Source organism: Rhynchophorus ferrugineus, unplaced genomic scaffold (genome assembly GCF_030347505.1).
Source record: "Rhynchophorus ferrugineus isolate W39M unplaced genomic scaffold, kcgeb_rfMv2 rfM2, whole genome shotgun sequence".
Taxonomy (NCBI): Eukaryota; Metazoa; Arthropoda; class Insecta; order Coleoptera; family Curculionidae; genus Rhynchophorus; species Rhynchophorus ferrugineus.
The window spans coordinates 21,632,489-21,658,588 of record NW_027472581.1 but is presented as its reverse complement, the minus strand read 5'-3'; the positions used below and the strand labels follow the sequence as shown (position 1 = coordinate 21,658,588).

At 33.0% G+C, this 26,100-nt stretch overlaps 2 protein-coding genes across 4 annotated transcripts; one reads left to right on the top strand and one right to left on the bottom strand.

The window, feature by feature from the left end:
* The first annotated feature begins 17,588 nt into the window (after positions 1-17,588).
* On the top strand, positions 17,589-22,660 carry LOC143191554 (calaxin). Of its 3 annotated transcripts, none has more exons than XM_076396746.1 (7): positions 17,589-17,726; positions 20,339-20,453; positions 20,538-20,688; positions 20,745-20,926; positions 20,985-21,179; positions 22,245-22,355; positions 22,407-22,660. In XM_076396746.1, the coding sequence occupies exons 3-7, from the start codon at positions 20,592-20,594 to the stop codon at positions 22,590-22,592; spliced, it is 771 nt and encodes a 256-aa protein (XP_076252861.1). In that variant the 5' UTR covers positions 17,589-17,726; positions 20,339-20,453; positions 20,538-20,591; the 3' UTR covers positions 22,593-22,660. The 3 variants fall into 3 exon arrangements, with proteins under 3 accessions (XP_076252861.1, XP_076252864.1, XP_076252862.1); XM_076396749.1 differs by having other exon boundaries at positions 17,721-17,849; XM_076396747.1 differs by lacking the exons at positions 17,589-17,726; positions 20,339-20,453 and having other exon boundaries at positions 20,460-20,688.
* LOC143191552 (meiosis-specific nuclear structural protein 1) lies at positions 18,882-23,933 on the bottom strand. The gene is made up of 9 exons (XM_076396740.1): positions 23,820-23,933; positions 23,475-23,755; positions 23,296-23,419; positions 22,986-23,240; positions 22,796-22,935; positions 22,662-22,740; positions 19,515-19,718; positions 19,274-19,458; positions 18,882-19,211 (listed from the first exon to the last, which is right to left on the bottom strand). Exons 1-9 carry the CDS (start codon positions 23,820-23,822, stop codon positions 19,067-19,069), a joined length of 1,416 nt encoding a protein of 471 aa, XP_076252855.1. The 5' UTR covers positions 23,823-23,933; the 3' UTR covers positions 18,882-19,066.
* Between the last annotated feature and the right edge of the window lie 2,167 nt (positions 23,934-26,100).

Below are 26,100 nucleotides of genomic sequence, written 5' to 3'. Positions count from 1 at the left end.
GCTACTGATAAAACACAAGTTGTTCGAAAAAAAAGATGTGATTAGTAGAAAGTTAAAGGAAACGAAATCTTTGCAAGGAGACTCTTTGATACTTCATCCTCAATTAGGTCCCGGTACAACTGAATCGAAGATTAAAACGAATCGGCATAAACCTACAAAACGGTTTTGTTTGTATCGCAATCACTAGCAGTTACTAGTTTCTCGACAATAACAATTCTTATAGAACACAAAGACAGAATGACACAGAACAATTTAATTTAGGAAGTAATCTTAATTAATCTAATCGAATACATAATACAAAATAAATTCGCATGACTTCCGGCATTTACTGAAAAAAAGGGCCTTATTACTCGAACCTTGAACTTTTCAGCCAAAAGAAAGTTTTTATATTTAAAAATTCAAAACTAATGAATAATTATTTTACTCATGTACAAATGAAACATCCGCAAAATTGAATTTGCCCATAGAAAAAGTTATTCGCATACTAAACAATAAATCTTCCCACTTTACATGATGTCGATAACATTTCAGAAGTAATTGCAGTAATTAACTACTGTTTGTTAAATTCGTTTTAGGTAAATATATAGAGGTATGCACGATAAATGTGGACATAACGTTAATGATTTTACGTGCTTTATTGAACTGTACGGATGACAAATTAAATCACAAATCCTCTTTGGTAACTGGGATCTGTTTGAATTAGTTTAATTAAAACCATGTACTAGATATTTGGGCATGTTGAAAATACCGCCTAAATATTGGTAACGATTCAATGAATTATGACATAATTCTTTTAAAAAATAGTATTATTTTCGTATATAGGGTCGTTCAAAAATAAACAGAAATATTGATTATTCGACTAAAGTGGTGTCAGAGTTTTAATGATGACTGGAGAAAAGGGAGGGAGTAGCCATACAAATTAAAAAATACAACAACAAAAAAACAAACAGCACCAGTTTCAGAGCTGTAACCTCTTTGTTCGCTCTTCTGCCAGCAAAGATGAGAAATCAAACAGAATTTCGAAAAAAAAACTCTTAAACATAGTTTATTGATGATACGTTGAGCAATTCCCAAGTGCTCCATCACGCTCTTGGCCAACGTAAAAAGCTTGGAGCAGTCCTTCTGGACCTAACCAAAGCCTTCGACAAGTTCCGGAACGACGGTTTGATCGCAAAGTGCGTGCGGTTAGGCCTCCCAGAAGACCTAACCGCTCTCATCAAGTCCTATCTCTCGAACATATCTTTTCAGGTAAAAATCATGGAATCACTTTACAGTCGTAAACAAATCGACGCTGGCCTACCTCAGGGTTCACCGCTGGTCCCAGCCTTATTTAACCTCTTTATTTCAGATCTGACGAGAAAAGACCACATTGACGTCGTTTTTACGCTGACGACACTGCTTCCTTCACGGCCGCCAGGTTCGAAGTTACAATTCATGAACGTTTACAGAAGCAGCTCGATCATGCGGTCAAGTGGTTCAAATTCTGGAGGTTGCAAATTAACCTAAAAACCCAGGCCATCATTTTTCATAAGAAGCGTTACGCACGTCATGTACCTAGGTCTCCACTTCGACCGGCGATTCGGTTGGCATTCCCAAATCCAGAAAGCAATCCAGAAAGGTTCGGGGATAGAAGTTTGTTACACCCAACCAGGTCAAACGGCTTCAAGTTTTCCAAAATAAGCGCTCCATTGTTTGCCAGAAATAATCAAATTCATAGGGAAACTGACACTCCAGAAATCAAGCACTTCATATCTCAGTCACTCCACAAACAACAACTCAGCTCAAGTTCTTCTGAAAACGCTCTTGTTCACGAGCTGGTCGACATGCTGGGAGCTTAGCACCGCGTCACCGCTAAGTTCCCCCCGTTTCCCAGGCTGAAACGACCTCATCCGTCACAACTTTTGCCCCATACAACAGTATCCAGTTGTGTGTTAACTCAGGTTCGCGAATCAATAGAATCGCCGGGTCCTCGTGCCCAATAAGGGCTGCCCGATCAGCGGGTGCCATATCCCCAAATTAAATGCAGTAGCAGTAGCGATCCACAAGGGTCAACTGTGAGGCGGTTTCGGTTTAGTGTATTGGTAAGCCCAGAGGCAGTCCCACATAACCCGGTCCAACTTGTCAGTCAAGGGCAAGTATCCGCGACCAGGTATGCGTCATGCATTCCACCGCCTGATAGTCAAGGGTGATACACTGATTATAGGGACCCTCCAACTCTTCGATTCCATTCTTGTAGTACGATTTGTCCTTTACTTCAAAATAGAGTTTCGGCGATCACGTCTTCATTCGATGAAAATTTCCTCCCAGCGGGCATTCTTTTGAGATCTGCAAGCAGGAAATAATCGCTGAGGGCCAGATCTGGAGAATACGGTGGATGAGGAGGGCACTTGAAGCCCAATTCATGGATGCAATCGTTTTCACTGACTTATGACACAATGCATTGTCTTGATGAAACAGCACTTTCTTTTTCTTCAAATGCAGCAGTTTTTCGGCGATTTCGTCCTTCAAACGGTTCAATAACGCTATGCAGTAGTCGCTGTTGATGGTCTTTCATTTTTCAATGAAAATTATTCCATCCGCATCCCAAAATACGGACGCCATAAACTTGCTAACCGACTGTTGCGTTCTCCCACGCTTTGGAGAGCATTTTTTTCACAATAACAAAAGTTACTTCACTCAAAATGTTATAATTCACAAACTAATGATCCGACAGCTGTCAAATTTACACACGCATCTTTTGAGAGTTAGGGCTAACTAAAAAAACATATGGATTTAATTCTAGTAGCGCCATCTATGTGTTAAGCCTGGGACTTTTCAATTGACCCCTTTTACAAAGAATTTCGGTTTATTTTTTTCGGTTGAAGCTTTTGAGGTATGAATTTTTCAACATGGCAGACAAATAAAAATTATAAGCAAACGTGTTACATATTTTTATTTTGTTAATTAGTTTTTTACAAATCTTTTTTAGTTAAAATGGTCTGTTTAAATGTATAGCCAATAAAAGGAGCCAAGTTCAAGGTTGTGAAAAGCTTACTGACAATAACATTATTAGAGGCAATATAAACTAAATGAAGTTTAAGTGATGCAGTTAAGTCTTCAGTAAAGCTATTGGAGATTTGATGATGAAACGTTTAGAAATTTTCTGATACAGTCAACTGTATTGAGCATTCTCAACGAAATATAATTAAAAAGGTAATAGTTATGTTAAGTGTTGTTTATTTTGATGGGTGATAATTGTAAACGAAATCGCAAAAGACAAGAATGAAACATTTTTTATTGCATCTAAATATAATTCAGCTTATATGGAAGACGTACAATTATATACTTACAATAAATATATCTCTAAGAAAATATTTAAAAATAGATAGCCTTCAACATAATAGATATTGTACCGCTTTGTGCATTTAGCTCAGTTATATTTATGATAACGAAAAATGTTGCATATACAAGGTATAAATTATTTTAAAAACAATTTATACTCGTATAAATCTTTAAATATATTATAAAACGTTGTATATTCCAAAGTATAAACTGTTTTATGTCAATTTTTTTTATTAAGTGTTAAATATTAATATAATTTCATAATTTATAAAAATGAAATTTTATAAATTCTCCTTTAGAATAACATTACGATTGTGATGAAAAAAATGTATATATCTGATATATATAAAAAAATCTTTAATATATTTTAAAGCCTCCTTTTTACCACTCAGAGTTTGTCTGGACTGGACCTATTGTTTAATGTGGGCTCCAAACTACGGTCCGCGGTGACCAACTTAAAAACCATCGCAAAAGACATCCGGTCTTACCCAGCCTGGTTACTGGCGTGACTGAGATGATTTTCCTTGTCGGATTTTGCTTTCTTACCTAAGGACAATTACCAATGCTAAACAATCACAAACATGAATTTGCGACCATGCCCCAGTTGGATTGGAAACCGTGAGTATAGGAACAGCAGGAATACCGTCCTGTCGCCACTGCTCGCTGTTACCACTGCGCCAACCAAGTCGGCTATAAAAATTGTTAAATTATACAATAATTTTAGTTTTATTTGTCTATATTTTCTCCATATTATTTTTCCTAAGACACAGACAAACACATGTACCATTCAAGGAAATCATAAATCGTCCCAATCTCTATGCTACTCAGAATTCCATCTCGTAGTTCAATATTTTAGATCCTTTAATTTTCGGATCGTTCAAATGTTTTTTTTAAAAGGTTTGAAGTCCATTTCTAAAGATGCGACGGCCAAAGTCACTATGTTCTTATTGTCCAGTTTATTTAATTATGTTTTGTGCCGTCCAAGCTGAGTTTTATTAAATGGTGAGTTTGTTCAGAGAGTATTCCAGTTTTCTCTTTTTATTTATCATTTATTATTTATTAAATCTCGATTTATTAACTTCTAACTATTGTTTTATATTTATTAGCGTTCATTTCTCATATCCTGTTTATTATTTTCCATTAGTTATTGTTCGTTTACAATTCTCTACTTATTATTTATTGCTCATTATTCTCTACTCATTATACTCTACTTATGTATATATTTATCCATCCATCGTTATATATTTTATTCTACTCTATTTTATTATTTCTTCAAATCGTCGTATATTCTCCATATTTCTTAGATTATGGTAAATCAAGGATAATAGTTTTATGGTTGCAACTGTAAATATAAATTATAATTATTTTATAATCCAAAAACTAAAGTCAAAGTGGCTAAAGTTACTGAAACATAGTTTTGATCTATGGATAACTTAAAGCATAAACGCCAGCGAAAGTGGTTTCTGTTGACTCTTGAGGGCAGCTATCTAGCGCGTGGCTTTTAGCTTTTTCCCTTGTACGCATTGCACGTCCATCCTAGCTACAGCTGGAGAAATGGGTGCACTAGTAGCAATAATGTTCATTTATTTATTTATTGTGAGAATTTAGCTTGCCATTGAGGATGCCAGAGAGGCCTACTAACCTTAGTGAGCGCAGATCTCACGCGTTATTTCCCTTGATCTCATTGCGCACCATTATTGTTAGTGTTAGGACATAAGCTGGTACGTCGTGCGTTACTTTCCCTTCATACCGTGTGCACATGTCATACTTCATCCAAGCACAGTTTACCATTGCTATCAGTCACCGTTATTGTCTGTTTTATAAAGATTGTCCGACAATTATTGACTACTATGGACTAAGATTATTGCTAACCATCCTGGTTAATCTATCATTTTATTGGCTACCATTGTAATCGTCTTTTAATAAGATTATCAATATCATCTCTCACCAATATTTGTCGATAAATTCATTTATCGATACTTCTATAGCTACCAGTATTTTGACTGCCAGTACCATTATATTTTAATTTCACCCTTGTGATTGAAAATTGATTGCTCGTGTACGTTTTATTATGTTTGCAGAATTATCACCCGACCATCTCGAACATCAAGATCTGCCACGCTTATTTGCATTCTTTATTTTTCCACTTATTGAGTAAGTAGTTGTTATATCACTTATTTTGATCTCTGTTTTTATATATTTAAGATGTTTGATTATTTTATATTGTTTTATTAAATATAATTTTTATTTTACGGCCTGGGTTTAAAAACAACCCTACATTATATAGTATTTTTTCATGCATTTTCCAAATATTTACTTAAAGTGTGACATAAATTGTATTTTACATTTATTGTATTTTTATTTTTACTCTTACTTTTACCAGTTTACTTCTACTGCCTCGCAGATATTAGCTGACAGGTCTGCCTTAGTGGGACATACTGTATTACATTATAAAATATATGTTAATTTACAGTACTATTGAATAATAAAAATAATAATGCCAAAAAAAGAATAATTAAAAAAATATAAACTTTCAATAATATTTGGACTGAGTTATACGTTTAAAACTGATCAAATGTACTAATAATTACTTCAGTTTTTAAATAAGGCCACAAAAGAGCTGAAAGAGCTAATAAATAAGGAACAAAATCAAGAAATTCAAAACTATTTAGAACTAGAAAATATTAACGCCAAGTGATGCAACGGAATATTCTCTCTGGAAAGTAACAAAAAAAATTAAAAAACCTCAACAACATAATCCACCCATTAAAATTGACAACAATACCTGGACAAGGAATGATAAAGATAAAGCGGAATTTCTCTCTAAATATTTAAAGACAATATTTAATCCGTACCCGTCTGAAATATCCGCAACAGAAGAAAATAACATAGCTGAGTTTCTTAGCACTCCGTTTCAAATGGATCTGATCTGCCACATGAGAAATTTACTGTTAAACAAGTAAAACAAACAATACATAAAGAAATCAATTCTAAAAAAGCTCCTGGTTTTGACCTAATAACTGGAAGAATCTTAAAAGAACTGTCAGGAAAGTGCATCAAATTAGTAACATTTATATTTAATGCCATGCTAAGCACTTAATTACTTTCCTATCACTCAGGCCCAAATCATTATGATTCTTAAACCTGCGAAAAAATCAGACAGAAACTTAAAACAATCGCAGAGGGGAGAAACATTATTCCAGACCATCAATTTGGCTTCCGTAATAAACATGGAAGAACAAAATAAATCCATAGATCAGTCAACCAAATTAACAAAAACTTGAACGATAAAAAATATTGCTCCGCTGCATTTCTCGATTTTTCTCAGGCCTTCGACAAGGTGTGGCACACTGGACTGCATGTTAAATTGAAAAAGCTTTTGCCCCATACGCACTTTCAATTGATGAAATCGTACCTCACAGACAGACATTTTATTGTCAAACAGGGTGACGAATACATTGATTTACACCCAATATATTCGGGTGTTCCGCAGGGCAGTGTTCTTGGCCCATTGTTATATTTTATGTATACAGCTGACCTACCGACCTCAAGAAACAGTACTGTTGCAACATATGCTGACGATACAGCGGTTTTATCATCATACGAGGATCCATTATCAGCCATAAGAAACCTCCAATTTCATCTTAACAAAGTCGAATTGTGGTTGAAAACGTGGCGTATCAAAGCAAATGAGACAAAATCTACCGATGTGACATTCACCCTTTGTAGAAAAACATGTCCTTTAGTAAAATTAAATAATCATGAACTTCCGCAAGCAGACAACGTTAAATATCTGGGAATGCATTTCGATCGATGTCTGACATGGAAAAAAAACATATAGTTACAAAATGCAAACAGCTTGGGCGTAAACCAAACCAAATGTATTGGCTGATGGGGCGTTAAAATTTAAATTATCATTAGATAATAAGGTTTTGCTGTATAAGTCAATACTTAAGCCCATTTGGACCTATAGTATTGAACTGTGGGGTACTACTAGCAAATCTAACATACATATTCTCCAGAGGTTCCAGAATAAAGTGTTGCGAGTCATTGTCGATGCCCCATATTACGTGTCCAACAAACTGATTCAGCGTGATATCCCCATAAAACCCATAACGAGTGTGATTTGGAGTGTTAGTGCGAAGTAATCTGAAAGACTATTAGTGCATCCCAATGCACTCGCCAGACAGTTAAATGTGCAGGATGATAGTGAAGTGAGTAGGCTCAAACGCAAACTGCCGTACGAACTGATTAATAGTCACATAGAGTGAGATTTAATAATCTCTAGAATAAGCTAGAATAGTTTTTAGAACAAGTTACAATAGGCTTTAAAATAAGTTAGAATACTACCTAGAATAATATTTAGGTTATAAGTTGTACAGTAGATCACTTACTGAAGTGATCTACTACATGTCAGGATAGTTATATTATATAACTGAAATCATATAATAATACTTAATGCCCACGGGCAGATTGTTGACATTCTAGCAGATTAATAAAAAAAAGTTTTTAAATAATTCGGTAGTAAATCTACAAAGTAGCAAAAGGAACTGCAACGTCTTCAAACCTATTAGAAACCGCACGACGGTAAACAGCACATTGTTATAAGTCCTTGTGCCCGTATAACCGCCCCGATAACATCATACCTAGTACATTAACGCCGAACATTAAACTGTTTACAGCATAAACAAGTCGAAACCAATCGGCCTTTAAAGGCTCCCCGTCTAGATGGCGCCCCACCGGAGCGGACGCGCTCACGAAATAATATTACGATCCACCGTATCATTCATCATGCTCACCTAAACCGTTTGCCAGATTAATTTCACCTGCTTCGTCGTGTTTACTTTGGTAATGGAGCAGATTCTTGTCGGTTATAAAGTTATCATCGCGACGGAGACCGCTTCGTCATTGTCGGCGCAGAAAATGGAGGTGGAACGAGATCGGACGAGGATGGAGAGGAGGGTTTCGTGCGAAACGGTCATTTAATGGTCCCGAATTGCTCGCCGTGTATAAAACCTGCCTCTGTTTCGGTGGAATCTTCCTGGACGTTAAATATCACGAAGGTGAAACGTTTGCTTTAAGTGTTTTTATTTTCAGTCTGGAGAGTATTATTTAATTTTTGTTGAAAATGAACATGAAGATATTTTATACAAAAAAAAATTAATTAATATTTTTAAAATTAATCTCTTAGTTCTTCAACAATCTGCCCGTGGGCAATAAGTATTATTATATAATTTCCGTTATATAACAGGTCAATTGAAAAGTCGCCGGCCTACCATAGTAAAACACATTTTTTTTTGCAAAATTAGTTTTTTTTATTCAACATAATTCCCTTCAAGAGTAATAAACTGATTATAGCCATCCTCCAACTTTTCGATACCATTTTTGTAGTACGATTTGTCCTTTGTTTCAAAATAGGCCTCAGTTTCGGCGACCACCTCTTCATTCGACGAAAATGTCTTCCCAACAACCATTCTTTTGAGATCTAAGAACAGGAAATATGGATTTTTACCATCGTTTTCACTGACTTGTGACACGGTGCATTGTCTTGCTGAAGCAGCACTTTCTTTTTCTTCAAATGCGGCCGTTTTTCGGCGATTTCGTCCTTCAAGCGGTCCAATAACGTTATATAATAGTCGCTGTTGATGGTCTTTCCTTTTTCAAGGTAGTCAATGAAAATTATTCCATGCGCATCGCAATATACAGATGCCATAACCTTGCCAGCCGACTGTTGCGTTTTCCCACGCTTTGGAGCGGGTTCATCATGTGCAGTCCACTCGGATGACTGTCGATTGGACTTCGGAGAGAGAGCCATGTTTCATCCATTGCCACATATCGACGCAAAAACTCGGGTTTATTACGTTTGGTCATCTTCAAACACTGCTCGGAAGCATCGTCCTTGTTCTTGATCAAATGGGGGCTCGCGCGGCTCTCCCTTTGCACAGAGCTTTCACATACCCAAATATTCGTGAATGATATGATGTACACGTTCAGTTGATATCTTTAGAGTGTCTGTGATTTCATTCAGTTTCAATTTACGGTCATTCAAAATCATTTTGTGGATATTTTTAATGTTTTCGTCGTTTTCTTTTTGGGCATCCACGCGTTCGCCGTCTTCGGTGCTCATTTCACCACGTCTACTCTTAGCATACCAATCCTTCATGGTTGATTTTCCAGAGGCAGTGTCCGGAAACTCGGCATCAAGCCAAGTTTTTGCTTCAACTGTATTTTTCCCTTCAAAAAGCAATATTTTATCAACACGCGAAATTCCTTATTACCCATTTTTTGCCTTAAATGCCTTAATTCACAAACTAATAATCCAACAACTGTCAAATGTATACACGCATCTTTTGAGAGTTAGGGCTAACTAAAAAATATATGGATTTAATTCTAGTAGGGCCATCTATGTGTCAGGCCAGGGAATTGACCTGTTAATATAACCATCCTGACATTGTAAGACCGCTTCACTAAGTGATCTGCTCTACAACTAATAATCTAAATCTCATTCTAGATATGATTCTAACTTATTTTAAAAGACTATTCTAACTTACTCTAGAGATTATTAAATCTCACTCTATGTGTCTATTAATCAGTTCGTATGGGAGTTTGCATTTGAGCCTACACAATACACTGTCATCGCGCACATTTAACTATTTGGTGAGTGCACGCACTAATAGTCTTTCAGAGTACTTCGCACTAACACTTCGAATCACACTCGTTATGGGTTCTAAGGGAATATCGCGCTGAATGAGTTTGTTGGAGACCTAATAGGGGGCATCGACGATGACTCGCAACACTTTATGAATCAACTCTAAGGGATTTTCTTCTCAATGCTAATTATTTTATGATGAAATTGAAATGTAATGAGACTGATACGGCCCTAGTTGCATGAAGTAGTATTAGAGTAGAATTAAGAGTTTCATGTATAATAAATTATAATTAGTGCTAGAGCCTTTTTAATGTACCAGTGGCCCTTGTTGGCCACGCTTATAATTTTATATTTAAGGAATAGAGTAGAGATGTCGAAAAAATATCGATATTTTTGCCCAAAATTTTTTTGACCGATATATCGATATTTTTGTAAGCCGATACTTTTTCAAAAAAACTAAATATATTTATTAAACATTATAAAAATCCAGTTAATTATTTTTTATAAACTGTTTAAATTGGTACTTAATTTTAATAAAAACATATCGATATTTTTTTTCTCCGAAATATCGATATTTTTTAAAATATCGAAATATCGATATTTTCTAGGTGACCGACACCACTAGAATATAGTACTCTTTTTGGGACATTTGGCACCGCCGCCTTTGTTACCACCATTTTACCATATTAGTTATATTACGAAAAATACTTCCCGGGGTTAATGAATATTTACTGGAAACCTTTGTAAATCCGTTGATGCGGTAAGCTTCTTAAAAAAATAATATTCTCTCCTGGTGAGGTAGTATATCTAGGTAGTATAAACAGTTGATTAATAAATTAATGGAATAGTACAGTGGGTGATTATTTACATCCCAGTCTAGCTGAAACTGTCAGCTATGAGCAATCAAGGCAAATTAAAAGGTTAAGCGCCAATCTGTGAAAAACTGGTACTAATAATACACACAGAAGAGTTAAAAAGGCAGTTACTACTAAGTTTTTGTACCGCTGATTCAACAAGGCACAATTTATTTATATTAAAACAAAATATATCATGGGGCCCACTTAGTCGTTTATCAATATCAACAGCAATTTGATAATATAATATTTAATTTGAATTGATAATTAATAATTTGATAAAAGTATTTTTGTTTAATTATTTTATTTAGAGTAGAATTTTGTTGTACGTGCAAGCTGAACAAAAACTCAGAGTTGATACGGCAACATTGCGACCTTTAAATAAATTTCTAATCTAAATAATATAATTGAACAAAAATATTATGAAATATAATTTATTTTAACATTATACTAAATCTAATACATATATAACCGAAGGACTTAAAACTACAATTAAGACACACTTTTCCACACCTTCCATGAGGTAGAGTTTCTAGGCGCGTTTTTTTATGTCGTGGTATCCCCCTGAATCCCTAATCCACCTAATTCATAAAATTAATCACTGAATTCTCTCTAATGCATTTACCATATCTACAAAACAGTTAGTATTCATTCTCTCCTCATACGTTGTAACCTAATGCTCATGTTTAATTTTGAACAATTACAATCATATCTGTGCACCCAAATCTTTCACGCCCTACAATACCATTTTCTACAGTTATATTCAATTAATTATATGCATACCTTTAGTTGTTTCCACTCTCATCACTCTGTCTCAGGAATTTCTAGCAGTCCAATTCAATCACTTAACTGTTAATTTCTAATGTTAATGCCTGAAACATGTTCACAATTCCACCATTTATCAATTACTTCCTCTGTATGTCTAATCGAGTCCATCCAAACCCAAGGTGTTATGGTTGACAATGCTTCCTTCCACATATCCAAACAGTTTTTGATGGAATATCCTTCTCAACCAGTAATATATCTGCAATTAATTATTAATGAATATAATGATCAACAAAACCTATTCGAATGCTACTGTAACTTTTACCTTTTTCCATCACTTTTTGTTGTCTTTACACCTTTTTTGTTACCGCCTTGCCTAGAGTGTCATCAAGATACACAAATTCAAATAGTTTATCTTCCTTGATCTTATTTTATGCCTTTAAAAATTTAATTCTTTTTAAGGTAATGTCTGGAAGTTATATTAAACCTCTCCGAGGGTTATCTTTATACCATTTAAACCCTATGCCCTGTAAGAGTGTATAAAAGGATATCTTACATCCCTCAAAAAGCTGCATGTCCCTAATTCCTTTATGTATACTTTCCAGACAGACAATTTTCTCTAAAATAATGTTATTAAATTATGTTTATATCGATAAAATAATTTGTGCGCTAACTGTTCTTATACATTTCGTATATTTGGTCTCCATTATCTTGTTCCTTTTCGAAATAATCTATTAAAACCGCAATCAATTTGTTACCCTGAATATCTATTGTTTTCGGCATTTTCAAACAAAGTAATATGATATATTACGCAGGGACTTGAATTATTAAAATAATCAAAGGACTAAAATAATGTTTGCCGGTTTATAACCTGTAGTAATTATAACTAATATTTTGAATAATTTAGCGTACATCTGACAACCAGACGGCGGCCGGCTGTCAGATGTATGAAAAATTCTTGAAAGCAATAGTGATAAGAGATTTAAACTCTTACCTATAAATTATTATGGCTGTATATTCAACTGTAGTTTATAGATTTACTATAATGTTAAAATAAATTATATTTCATAATATTTTTGTTCAATTATTTTATTTAGTTTGGAATTTTTTGTATGTCAAAGCCAAACTGAACTAAAACTCAGAGTTAATTCGGCAACATTGCAATATTTCGACGACACAAATATCCATGATGCATTACTAAAAAAACTTTGAATAGACTATATTTCTTTGATAATATTGAACGTGTAACGGGAACTTCAAAGAGACTGTTTACCCTTGTAGAGAAGCATTCGAACGATTATGTTGCACGTGTATTATTAGATCGTATGGTCGACCGAAAAAAAAGAACAGTTTCCTTTCGGCCAAACGCTTTGCTAATTTTCTTAACGAGCGTGTAATCGATCCCCAGGTGAATTTACGTGCGCGTATTTACAAAACGACACGTTCCGCCTTGCCACGTGCTTCGCAACGTCCACGGTCTGCTCTTTTACGCTCGCACGGAACGCAATGTGCATTAAACGATCTAAATGCGGAGTCCATCATCTGCGTAACCCAACTATTTATAACGTCCATCTGTTTGACAGGAGGAGTGGTGGCCATACCGGATACAAGCCGGATTTTCTACCTACACGAAGGTGTAAACCTTGAGCCGAAAATAGACCGGTCCTGACACAACGACCACCCCTTTTCCAGCGGGCCATTTTTCTTGATTATTTTTGGCGATCGAATTCGTAAAAAACGTCGTCAAAACAGTTCTCAAATATGTTTCTTCACAGTAGTTCAAAACGGATGTAATTTCAATGCAATTTATTACATCGTTTACGAGTCTGCACTTAACAGGTCAATTGAAAAGTCCCCGGCCTACTTTTTTTATTCAACATAATTACCTTGAAGAGTGATACACTGATTATAGGGGCCCTACTAATTTTTCGATACCGTTTTTGTAGTACGATTTGTCCTTTGCTTCAAAATAGGCCTCAGTTTCGTCAATCACCTCTTCATTTCACGAAAATTTCTTCCCAGCGAGCATTCTTTTGAGATCTGAGAACAGAAAATAGTTGCTGGGTGACAGATGTTTCATCCATTGTTACATATCGACGCACAAAATTCGGATTTATTACGTTTGATCATCTTCAAACACTGCTCCAAATCATCAACTCGTCATTGTTTTTGGTCAAAAGTGAGCTCGCGCAACATCCACTTTGCACAGAGCTTTTTCATACCCAAATATTCGTGAATGATATGATCCACACGTTCAGTTAATATCTTTAGAGTGTCTATTATATATATTATATTATATATATTATATTATATTGTCTATTATATACTATTATTCAAAATTATTTTGTGGATTTTTTAAATGTTTTCATCGGTAACAATCTCTTTTGGGCGACCACTGCGGCCACAGCGATTTTTGCTTCAACCGTATTTTTCGCTTCAAAAAGCAATATTTTATCAATATGCGAAATTCCTTTTTATCCATTTTCTTCATAATAACAAAAGTTGCTTCACTCAAAATGCTATAATTCACAGACTAATGATTCTGTTGCAGCTGTCAAATTTATACACACATCTTTTGAGAGTTAGGGTTAACTAAAAAAAATATGGATTTAATTATAATCGCGCCATCTATGTGTCAGGCCGGGGACTATTGACCTGTTATAGTAACGGGGTGAAGATGAATAATTGTAATTATTTAGGCATATATTAGTAATACATCTGAAAATTGAGAAGTTTGTTAATTTAGAAAAATCATTCTATTAGCTTTTTCAATTTTAAGATTTAAATTCGCGGTAAAAAAAACTTGACTGTTTTATTTAATTCTCAGATTATGCACAAAACTTAACAAACAATCTGTCCAATATCACCTAATGCCTGTATTTTTCAAAACAATAAACTGTTTTGAGCAAGACATTTCAAAATAACTAGACTTCAAAATATATATTGTACTGTACTCTGTATTTGTATTTGTATCTGTATTTGGCCGAGTTATATTTAAGATACTATTGTAGCGACCTTGAGGCATGTCGAATTTTACATCGTGGAATTACGGTCTACAAAATACCCAGAAATATAATCCCAGACGTTGAACACGGGCGGGGTGCCAGCAGCGCCAACTAGAACCCGATAACGAATAGCTGGCGGTAACCCCGAGACGTTTATCTGGGATGTTATTGAAGGGTATTTCGACCATCGATGCTCAACCATCGTTTAGTTTAGACGTGCCACCATCGACTGCCCAAGCCTCGTCTCCAGGTAACACCGCTGCCATCCGTTTTATCTAATTGTATTTTTCACATTTTTTATATAGCCAATAAATAACGGTCACATTTCGTTTTACCTCCATTCACCGAGCCACATCATTTACCCTAAACTATAAAATGTTTCATATTCAATTCATATTTTCATATTTATTAATGAAAGTAAATCTGTGCATGTACAGTTCACGTATCAGACCACACACGCACCAATAACAGAAAATAATAAATAATACCATGATACCATAGAGTAACAACGCAAGTATCTCGGAATTAATATTGATGCAAAACTTGCGCTGGAAGAAATATGTAAAAGGTAAGGAAATAACTGGAGTTCAATTATAGGTAAATGTAATGGTTAATTGGAACAAAATCACAATTATCAGTATATAATAAATTGCTATTATACAATTAAGTATTGAAACCTATACGAATATACGTAATTTAATTATAGAGATGTTCGGCAATAAGGACTATAAATTCAATACAAGTTTTCCAAAAGAAAGAACTTCCTGAGAAGTACTGTAGGTGCACCCAGATACTACAGCACTGATTACTTGCGCCGCGATCATTTCATTCAGGAAATCAAGAGAATCGTAAGGAGACATAAGGAAGCACTCGTGTCAAAATCAAAGCATTACAACTCTTTTATAACACCACAATAGGATACAAACTCAAAACATACAAAGTAGTGAGCCGCATTTAAAGGAAAAAGACTGCAGTGTTAATGCATAATCATGATCAGATTAGAGAGTAAGTTAAGTAGCAGATTAAGCAGATTAGAGAGTAAATAGTAGGTGTAAGAAAATATAGAATGGCATTGTTGACGAATTACGTAGAGGGCACCTGATGACTCATATAAAGGCCGCCGCCTTGACTAGAAAGGATATTATTTCTTATAATCTCTCGAAGGGACTTGTTGATGTAGTTGATAGGCGAATGTTATTATAATCACCGTTGTAATACCTTGTATATTATCAAGATAGTGACCAATATAATGTTTTATTGAATATTTGTATTTTATTTACCAAGAAATAAAAGTATCTCTTACATAGGTTAGTCCGTAACGACTAATAACAATGTAATAAATAATTTAAAAAATTAAAACAAATAAATGCTTAATAATTTAAATAAAAATGTACGTTCCGTCTCCGCGAACTTATCGAACAACCTAGTATATGCAAAACCACAATTACTTTCCAATCTAACACAGCCAAAACGCTTAGAATAAAGCAGTCGAGGAAATAAAACTGTGGAGAGTTACTTCCCATCCGACCCGTAACAAAATAACAACCAATTAAACACCAACGCCCAAACACCCACCCGCCGTCATCGCACAACAAAAGTCTTCTTTTCTGCTCTCATATACTCGGTTTCTAGAAACAATAGACATAAATTAGTTGTTTACTTCGGATCGCAGTAATTAAAACTTTATCTCTCCGCTTTAATTATTATTTGCAACGGTCCAGTGAAACCGAAGAAAATACCTTTATGCCGGCTTATCGTCGACGAAAAAAGCTCAGCGACTCGGTCGCTCTACGTCAATTCATTTTAATGCTGATGCTGCGCCAATAAAAACGGATTCCATCACCTAGGAGATAACCTTTCGGATCAATCCTTGATCTCGCCATGCATTTCCCGGTATCAGATATCGAGTATGGTTGGTGATTCAAAGTTTTCGGTACAGTCGATTGGAATACGACAAAGAACAAACAAAAAATTACCGTGAAATGCAAGATTGTAAGGCAACAACATAAAACAGTGGTAGGATCCAAAACTATTAATATAAATACATACTCGGAATTAGATAAGGGTAACAGGTATTATAAATTATATATTATAAATTAATTTAAATTTAAAAAATATTGTTTTCAATTCTAAAAATTCATGCATTCGAATTCTCAAATTAATAATTTCATTACATAACAATAACAATTTTGTTTTATGCGTCAGTGAAAACCACCTGTTGACAGATGTCAATCACGTTAAACACATAACAGTTAATTCAAAAAGTTAATTGTAAAAATCGGGTTAGATCTAACTCTATGCTTTATAATATTTTACAAATTATAATGTTAACATTCATATTGTACCTAATTATTTGAATATATTCAATAATACTTATGGAACATGCGCAATGTTATCATTCGCACATGGTTGGATTAACCCTTACAAACAAGAAACAGCTGATTGGTGTATCGCCCGCATACTTACCTTTTCTCTGGGGCTTGCTTTGTTTTCGTCGCCCGGTGCCTCCATAGGACCCGTCAAATGTTGACATTGTTCGATAGTCTCAAATACCCTGTAAACACCCATAAAACACCACGACAACGAACTGTCACCACCGTTAGCTTATTTCACATTATTCTTAATAAAACGCTAATTAACGAAATTGACATAGGTAATGGAAACGAGAAAAACCACCCTCACATTCGCGAGTCTCGCTTAAACTCACATCCAGAGGACCGAAGGCAAAACGTAAACACTACCGCTCATTCGCCATTGGATACAACCTGACCGTTCCCATTGGTGCACCTTCAGCAGGTTACTCCTACCTGCACGTTGTGTCTCACCTTGACACTCGTAATCGGCGGTCGAGCGTCGAAAATTAACGACGACCGAAAACCGGTGTTGAGGGAGTATGGCGGACGATAATCAGCTGATTGACAAGAAGCGGACATTTTTGAGGTCGGAGGCGGCAGTGGCCCGATGAAAAGGTCGGCATTTCGTCGGACCATACGATTCAAAGGCGCGAGCGGGGACGCCCGGGATTCCGATGCAGGAAGAAAGCGGGAAATCTATTTGAAATCATGGATATGAGATGGCACTAGTGCCAGCTTTCCACTTTTTTAAAGAACGCTAACATGATTTGCTATCTAGGTAAATAATTGAAATAATAATGGAAATAATTGCTTAAATGAGCCCTAGAGAACCATGCCATAAGAAATTTAAGTAAATGCAAAAATATAAAGCTGCGGCAGAATTGTTGATATTGTGGCGAAGGTAAATTTATGAATATTATTTTTTATTACTACTATCATGCTCTATATATTACTATCATGCTTGTTTAATATTCCTTACAATTATGTATATATATATTCTACATTTAGTATATACTTTTAATAACAATATACAATAAATGCATGCATTGAACATTTTAAACAAAAAAAAATACTGTAAGACGGTTTTAGTTTATATAGTTATATATTAACGTAAAGAAATATTTTATATAGAAGCTGTATATCATCTATTATTAATGATTTCAACTAATAGTTTTCTTGAATACCTTTATCATTCAATAACAAATATTTTAGGTATATACTTATATATTTTAATATTAGTGAATTATAAATTAATGACCAGCTAGAAATTGATAACTAGGTATATCCATAATATTTTGATACATTAGAGCGATATTTGGATTAGTATACATGACATTTTAAATTAAGAAAAATGGTGGCACCCTTTTATATTTATATAGTGATTTTATTTGTACCTATAGACAACTGTACAATGTACAGTTAACTTGATCTCTTTGGGAATATGTTTTATTAAGGTTAACACTAAAAACACTTTGTGGTGGTGAAAAAGAAAACTTACCATTTTACTAAAAGTTTTAGTTAACTATGAATGATTATTGAATAGAAATTCTTATAATTTAAAACTAAAAACGAACCTTTAATAAATCGAATTTATTGTGAAGTGAGCAAAATCACGATTGGTTTTTTATAATCCCTGTACCAATTTCAAAAATATGATTTTAAAGAGGGGCTATTAAAAATTTCCTTCTAGCTGTTCTAGTACAGACTATTCAAGGGCACTAAAGGTGAACTACTGAGGGACCTTTGTTTTTTGACCAACAGAATTGACAGAAGTTTTTATTATTTTTGAACTCCTTTTATTAATTTAAATTAAATTTAAAAGAAAATTATAATCATTCTAACATTAAACCAAATTGAAAGAAATATCAGTCTATATATCATATTACAATTTGTCTAAATAGTATTAACTGAAATGAAAGAAATCAGTACTTAATTAGCTTTAATTGATAAATATATAATTTTAATACTGATACATAATATTATAAAATATAAATACACACAAAAATGCCAACATTCTATTAAGTCATTATATATTTTTTTAATTTACTATTTTATTATTTTTTTTATATCACAGTACTTGTGGACAAATATATGATTGCTATTATATAACTTCATGTATTACGACAGATTCTGAGCTTCAGCTATGTCACTTCCTAACAAAGGTAAATCATCTGGTTTCAGTAGTCCTTTCGGCAAATATCCTACTAAATTCTTTACATGCTCTTTCAGCATTATCATACGTTCTTCTTCAATAATTTGTTTCCTAAAAACATCAAAAATTAGTTAGTCATGAAGAATTTTCAAAAAATATACTTCAAACTCTACCTTTGTTCCATTTCCTTTTCTTCTTGTTCTTTAAGCTTAATTAGTAGTTGCATCTCTTCAGCTCTCCTTTGTCGTCGCTCCAACATCATATTTTCGACATCACGGCGTAGTTCTAACATCTTCATGCGTCTCTTTTGTTCAGACATTTGCTCTAACTTGCGATCTTCAGCCAATCGTTTCATTAACTGAAATATCGGATGTTTTTAAAAAATACTATAAAAACTATAAGAATTATATTTACCTCATCCTTACACTTCGCATCTTCTGCAGATTCTTTCTTCAATTTCTCCTCCTTTTCTTTCACCTGCATTGAGAGCACCTGGCTTAATTCCAATCGCTGCCTGATTCTCTTCTCGATCTCTTCTTGATGACGCATTTCTTGAGCTTCTTTCTGTTCCTCTTCCATAAGTTGTTGGAGTATCTCTTCGCGTTCTTTTTGTTTAATCTATAAAACCGTCAGTTAATGATAGATAAAATTCAATATTGAAACGAAAACAGTCATTGACATTATTACTTTTTAATTAAGATGGCCAAATAAACTATTTATTCATTTTGTATTGTCGCTATGCCTATCAACTATTTTTTGAGGGAAATACTTTCTTCATATGTTTAGTAGGGTATATTATTGAAGTGAATCCTAAGAAATAAGCGAAAATATACTGTATGCAGTATATGCAAATGAGCCTTTTATTCAACAAAACAGATCATTTGATATTACAGTCGTCTGAACAAACAGAAGCATCTATCTGCTATGCCAGCTTAATATCTTATTCGACTTAAAAAAATGTTTTCTCATATGAACAACATGATTCAAGCGAAAAACAACTGCTGAACAACAACAACAAGCATGTATAATGTTGAATGCTATAACACAAAGTTGGCACTGATTGATAAAACTTCAGAAGTTACCCTCGTAGGCAAGCATCAGTTATATATTATACAATAAAGAGCTAATTGGACTTAAACGCTTTTAACAGGGATAACACTGCCATTCGCATAGCTAAAAATGGATTAAGAGTTAGTTTGAATTCATTATTCTTAATTTTGTGTTTTTTAAATTTATAGTAATGAAAATTACTCATCGTATAACAATAACAAGCATATTGGAGCCACCAGTAAATTCAGCATTCCAGTGAAACCGTCAAAAAATTGTCATTTAAAATCATCAGTCATTATATAGGTAAAAGCAATTATATTTTTCAGACGATTATTATATATCTGTGTTAAACTATTCTTCGGTCACAATTTACCAATTTTTTATTAGTGAGTCCACTAAGTCAATGATCTCTTTGGGAACTTCTGTTATATTAATACGAAAATGGGTTTCCTAAAGACTTTTAATCTTCTGATGAAAGCTAAAAAAATTTTCTTAAAGAAGAAATCTAACAGACAACGAAGGGAAAATGTTGCTCGGGGTAACCATCACAAAAATACCAAAGAAATCAGCGTTATGAATTAATTATTATTCCAGCTATGTCTGGTCCACTGGACATTTCTATGGACTCTATGGAAGAAACAAGACTCAAAAAAAGAAATCAGCATTTAATACAGAGATTGGAAAAACGAGTGCATTTTTCATATTTGGAATTGGAATGCCTGTTAATTATGTATTATAAACTTCAAAAAGATGGACAAGCTTCAAATCCCAAACAAGTAATTGATACAGAATATATAAGATTATTAAATTTACTAAGAGTATTATGCATTTTAGGATGGAGTTACTAAACTTCAATTCAGGGAAGTTCTCCATGTTGCTTTAGATATGACTGATGACACTTTAATGGACAGAATATTTTTAGCAATTGATAAAGGACCTAGTTCCTGTATTTCAATGGAAACGTGGGCTATGGCTTTATCATTATTTTTGCGCGGAACTCTTGAAGAGAAGATACCATTTTGTTTTGCAGTAAGTAATAATGCATGGCTTGTTTGGTTTGGTTTGATGCTGATTCCGAAAATAATAAAAAGTTCTATCACCCACCAATTGCTCATTCAATATATTATTCAGTGAATAGTTTACAGTTGGGTGCTCTGCGGAGATTTAAGTTACCTCCATGCAGTTTGGCCAACAAAAGATACAAGGTTTCCATGTTCTATGTGTGAATGGTAAAAAAATAATTCACACCCGGCAAGAAGACTTTGGTAGATCCAACAAATATTCTTCTACCACCACTATACATAAAGTTGAACTTAATGAAAAAAATTGTATATGTTTTGCTTAAAAATGATGATTGTTTTAACTATGTTTAAAGAGAATTTGCTTATTTTTCAGAACAACTGAAAGAAAATATTTTTTTGGATCTTATTCGTAAATTGACGCTTGCTTGATTCTAATTTCCAAGTAGTATAAACAAAAGGAGGCTTGAATATAATTTAAAGAAGTTGTGACTAAGTTTCTGGGCAATGGGAAAGTGTCTAACTATAATGTCATTGCAGTTAAATAAGACATATTCAAAATTGTTGGTTGTCTATGACTTTATCATTATTTTTGTGCGGAACTCTTGAAGAGAAGATACCATTTTGTTTTGCAGTAAGTAATAATTCATGGCTTATTTGGTTTGATGCTAATTCCGAAAATAATAAAAAGCCCCATCACCCATCAATTCCTCATTCAATGTATTATTCAGTGAATAGTTTACAGTTGGGTGCTCTGCGGAGATCCAGTGTTACCTCCAATTACCAAGTAGTACAAACAAAAGGAGGCTTGAATATAATTTCAAGAAGTTGTGACTAAGTTTCTGGACAATGTGAAAAAGTCTATGTTATTGTAGTTAAATAAGACATATTCAAAATTTTGGGGCTGTCTGATGAAGCCTACAGTCCATTTCTTACACAACCATCCTGACTTTTTCTGAAAAACTCACTTAAAAACATAAGGAAATATAAACATGAGAAATCTAATGATTAAATAATAATACATGGCACATGTACTTAACCAATGATATTGATAATTTGAATGATCATTTTTTAGGTATATGATATAATGGGTGATGGTATACTTGCCAGAGATACCATATTTCAATTACTAAGGTCATCCATGATTAGCCAAAGTGGAGAAGAAGATGCAGAAGAATCGGCCAGGGTTAAAATAGTATTGTTCAGTGAAATATAGAAAATATATTGGATTTTTTAGGATATGATAGAAGTGATAACGAAAAAAATGGATATAGACCGAGATGGTAAAATCTCATACCATGACTATAGAAATTCGGTTTTAAAGAATCCAATGTTGCTGGAAGCTTTTGGACAATGTCTGCCCTCCAGAATTGCTGCGGATGCCTTCCTGAATACTTTTACAAATACACAAAGCACCTTTTAATTTTATGATGCCAATATTTGTTCTATTATTTGAAAAAACTAGAATAAATAAAATATAATGAAAAGTTACCTTTTGCTCATACATTTTCTGGGCCAGATCTGCTTGTTGCTTAGCTTTAGCTTCTTCCTTCTTTTTTTTCTCTTCAAGTCTACCAATTTAACAGTGTTATATGTAAATATTAAACTTTGTAAACAGAATATTACCTTTCCAGCACCCCTGCACTTTTTCTTTCCAAAAATTCTTGTATTTTCCTGTTTTCCTCTTCAATTTCTTCTCTTTTCTTTTGCTTCCATCTATCTTGAGCAACTTTAAAGGCTAACATTTCCTCTCGTGTTCTCTTCATCTTAAAGCAAAATCATTAAAATGACTACTACTGATAAATATTGAAAATACCTTGCACATTCTTTCCTGGATTTCACGTTCGTCTTCGTCATGTATTCTCTGTATAATATCATCAATCATTTTCTTCTCCCTCAAGTATTCTTCATACAAATAACGTTTAGATTTCTCTCTTAAAATTATTTGTTCTTGCAACTCTTGTTTGTATTGTTCTTTTTTCATTATATCCTCCTCTGCTAAAGTCCTTTTCAATTCCTCTTCTTTAATTACAGCTCTTTGTAATATTTCATGAGTTCTTCTTTCTCGAATCTGCAGAAAATCACTATGCTTATTAGATAAAATGTTTATACAGAAATATTCTCACCTTTTCATTATTCCTTTCAGCCTCTTTTTGAGCAATTTGTGCAGCAAGTTCTTTGTTAACATATGCTGCTTTCAACTTTCTCTCTAAATCTCTTAATTCGTGTGAATTTTCCCTTAATTGCTGCCTACAAGGTAAAGTTAATATGTAAAATGTATAAATATTTTCATATATACAACTACCTAAGCTTCAATTGCCTAATCTCTTCTCTTTTCATGTTATCTACTTCATAAGACAATTTAATTTCCTGATCAGATTCAAGTTCCTTTTTAGCTTTTCGCTCATTTATCCTCTGTATTTCTTGTTCATCTGCTAGCTCTCTTCTTTGTTTATTCATGAAGCGCATTAGATTCCCAAAACGATTTTTCTCTTCGATTTTGGCCCGCACAAGTTGAATTTTTTCATCATTATTTTTTTTTAGCTGTTCCTCTCTAAACAATTCTTTCTTGTCTTCATTCAAAGCCTAACCTCACACTCATTTAAATAATTCAAAATATTCTTATTTATGTATATTTAGCAAGGCTTACCATTGTATATAAAATACTCCTAACTATTCGCTCAAGTATTGGTAACAAAAATACCTTTAAATCTTGTATTGTTTTGACATAAATGTTTCTTCTTTTTTTTTTAAATGCATTAAAAAGTTATTGTCTTTTAGACAATTTTTAGGATATTTATAATTATAATATTAATTATAAAACTAAAAACTCTATATATTCCATAAATTAGAATAAAAATGAAGAAATGAACTGTAAATAATGATGTTAACTATTTGAAGTGGATATTAAGTTGCATACACATCATTTTATTCAGAATTTAAAATTAACAGTTTTATTTGAAAATTTAAAAACTTTTCTGTTATTTTTGTCAATAGTATTTTCGCCATTATGTATCTATTTTATTAGCTTCTTCTATTATGCATTAGATATTGGGATTTAGTAGCTTTCTAGTAAGTATAAAAATAGTTTTTATTTGGCACAAAATAGATATTCAAACAGTTAAAATTGTAGCAAATGTAGAAATAATACAACAACAATGCGTTAATATTAACTTTATTAATTTATAATTCTTTTATAAAGTTTTATATGAACTTGAATAGCAGACCAAATAAATCCAATTCAGAATGTTTTAACTTTATCTTAATAAATTCATGTAAGTTTTATTTATAATAGTCCACACAAGTCTGACTGGGATTCATTTGGATTAAAAAGTTAGTAATAGTAATAAATATAATAAATAAGAGGTGACGTTTAAGGGTTTCCAGTTAATAATAGATTATGTTTATTATAGACTTTTGAGCATAGCTCTGTGTAGTCCTCGAGTAAGTGATGAAATATATATATTTGGGTACAAATGCTGTTTGATACAACTTATTTATTTTTATTTAGTTTTCGTTGTTAAGGAGCAACTTTTAAGGTTATTATTACTATCAGTGTGCTTGTTAAAAGTTTTTCTGCCTAGCATAGTGTTTCCAATTACCACTCACTCGAGTACTATCACTGGTAACATGTTTTTTTGTAGACTGGTAAATCCTTTTTAGTCAATTTACAGCAAAGGTACTGTATGTTTGTATAGTACAAATCCTGATATATTCAAAGTTACAATGTAAAACTAATGATTTTTTTCCTCAATTAATATAATCGTAATGTAAATATAAAATACCAGCAAAATTGACAATGTAAAAAAAATATTGATAATTTTCGTACATGGATAGAAAGATTTACGCATTCATTGTCTAAATTTAATATGTTTTTACAGTATCGTATTACAAGATTAGCAGATTATAAATACTTTTTATTTTAATTTTAATCTACTATAATAGAATATAATAATAATTAATAATTTATTTATCGTAAATTTAATGTAAAATGTAATAAAAGTCATGCAACAAAGTATGGCTATGTATATACTTTCTGAACGTTCCCGAAATGTATCTGTAGTTTTGGGATTCGTCGCTCTGGGTACCTGTAGATATTTTAACAAATAATTTATCACACTTCTGAATTTCATAACAATGTTATTAGAACAAAACAAAAAACTATCACTCGTATATATATGTGCAAAAAACACAGAAATGTAAATCTACATACAATATATCAACAACAGTGATCTGGTACCAAGGCGACGATCCAAAACTACGGTCTCGAGAGCAGTTTAGTTCCATTCATAGAAATTCAAAAAATAGTTTTGCGTCTAAAAATCTGGGTACTCATAAAATTTGATAGTATCATTGTTGTCTTAGGACTAGATATCTATATAATACTGCGTAAAAAGCGTATAAACCATAAAATGTTGCCTATAGATATTACAAGTTATATATATATTTTCTTCTATTTCAATATAAAGCTGATCCTATTTCTGGTTAAAGTCAAATAAATATAAAAATCAATAAAAACTAAATTAACCTTGTTTTTTTTTTGGCTTGGCTTACAATGTAATATTAAATATTTTATCATAAAATATGGTTTGCTTTGTTTTTTTTTGGCATAAAAATCTTATTACATCAGTACTAATTAATAATATTAAATAAATAAATAAAATAAATATATATATACGTATAGAATAAATAAAGCTTTGCAGATCAACTATCTGACTTAGTTTAAAATAAATATATACTGAAGTACTTATGAGACTAGAAAGAATATAAAAATAGGTAATTATAGCACAGCATTAGAAATTGTACATGTTTGGACTATATTACACAAATTCATGATATGAAGCAAATTGTTTGACTCTATATACGTTCCTTTGTAAACCATGAACAATGTATAATGACTAGAGATGTGTCTTAGGATTTCAGAGCAAGCA